Here is a 1,397-nt window from a genome sequence, read left to right as displayed (position 1 = left end):
GGGATATGAGGGAGTGAGAGGGAAGAGAAGCAGGGAATACCAGCAGTTGAACAGAGGATGCCATGCCCCCCCCCCCACACCCATATCTGTGTCATGTCCAAGCTGTGGTGCTCAAGAAATCATGGGTCAAATATTCCCCTATCAGCTAATCCACCAGAGCTTTCTGAGTCTTTTATCTGCTCTGAGCTCATAAAGGACGGTGTGTACTATACAGCACAATCCCACAGGGACATCAAGAAGCATCTCCAGCCAGATCCGGGGTGTCCCGGGCTGTTCCTTTTACCGAGTGACCCTGTGGCTTCTGTATTCTAGGTTCTCCTGAGTGTTGAATAAGTGAGTGATGACGATAAACCCACCCTTTCCTGAGTAGAGTGTGGGTCTACTCTGATGATAATGTTTTCACTGACTGTCAGCTTTGGTTCAACAACTGCTATCAACAACTCATCATTTGCAGCATTTACAACTTATGGGGATGGGATAATCCCACTCCGGTCGTTAGCATTGCTGCTTGGTTGTTTAATACATGGTCATTTCTCAAATTCAAAAGCTTGATATACATAACAGGGCAGAAAAACAAGCTGATCCTCCGGCCATTTGGCCACGTAATCACTTCACTGTTGACGTGGACTCATTAAAGATGTTGCTGGTCTTAGAGGTGGTGGGATAATGAGGCAGCTGTGGTGACCCTTCCTCATCCCACTCAGGCTCTGCATATACTTTGGTCAGCCCCCACCCTCCCATTTGCAAACTCAGGAACGTCAACCACTGGAGAGGAGTTTCTTTCAACACAACGGCTTTCTCCATCTGCGGCTGCAGAATAAGGTCTGGCCATCACCTGCCGGTGCCATGGGGTAACATGGCAACAGGCCACCCAAGTGTTAGTAGAGAGCCCAGGCCTGGCTGAACTCCCCCCTGGAAGTAGCGGAGGGACCCCCACCATCTCCTTACTTGTACTTGAGGTGCTGGGTGGTGCCCAGACACTGAAAGGCACCCTTGACCATGATGGCCAGCCGGGTACACAGGGCCTCACATTCTTCCATGCTGTGAGGTGAGAGAGGAGGTGAGGGCTGGGGAGGTCTTGCTGGCCCCGCCATGCCACCCCTCCCTGGGGAGCTCCTGCCTGTGGGACGTGAGGACCACAGCCCTCCCTTCTCTGATGACGCTCACGATGGTGTTCCACAGCATGCGGCGGGCCTGGGGGTCCATGCCAGTGGTGGGCTCATCCTGTGGGGGCAGGGGTGTGGCTTGGACTTGTCGGCTCCAGGTCTGCACCCTCCCTGACCGACTCCTTCCAAGCAGCTCTGCTGTCTGGCACACAATGCCCAAAGGAAACTCCCAGCGATGGTGAATTACATTTTAGAAAGAAAAAGGAGGGAACCTCCCTGGTGGCACAATGG

At 53.2% G+C, this 1,397-nt stretch overlaps 1 protein-coding gene across 1 annotated transcript in view; it reads right to left on the bottom strand.

Moving 5' to 3' along the window:
- The window catches only part of ABCA4 (ATP-binding cassette, sub-family A (ABC1), member 4), a 129,074-nt gene that overhangs the window by 6,029 nt on the left and 121,648 nt on the right, over positions 1 to 1,397 (bottom strand). The window contains 2 exon segments of the mRNA XM_012730028.1: positions 949 to 1,041; positions 1,121 to 1,244. Of these exon segments, the coding sequence (XP_012585482.1) occupies positions 949 to 1,041; positions 1,121 to 1,244 (217 nt within the window).

This window comes from Condylura cristata, unplaced genomic scaffold (assembly GCF_000260355.1).
Source record: "Condylura cristata isolate star-nosed mole 26May11 unplaced genomic scaffold, ConCri1.0 scaffold00026, whole genome shotgun sequence".
Classification (NCBI taxonomy): domain Eukaryota; kingdom Metazoa; phylum Chordata; class Mammalia; order Eulipotyphla; family Talpidae; genus Condylura; species Condylura cristata.
Note: the sequence above shows the minus strand (reverse complement) of the source record. Positions and strands in the feature narration are given on the sequence as shown.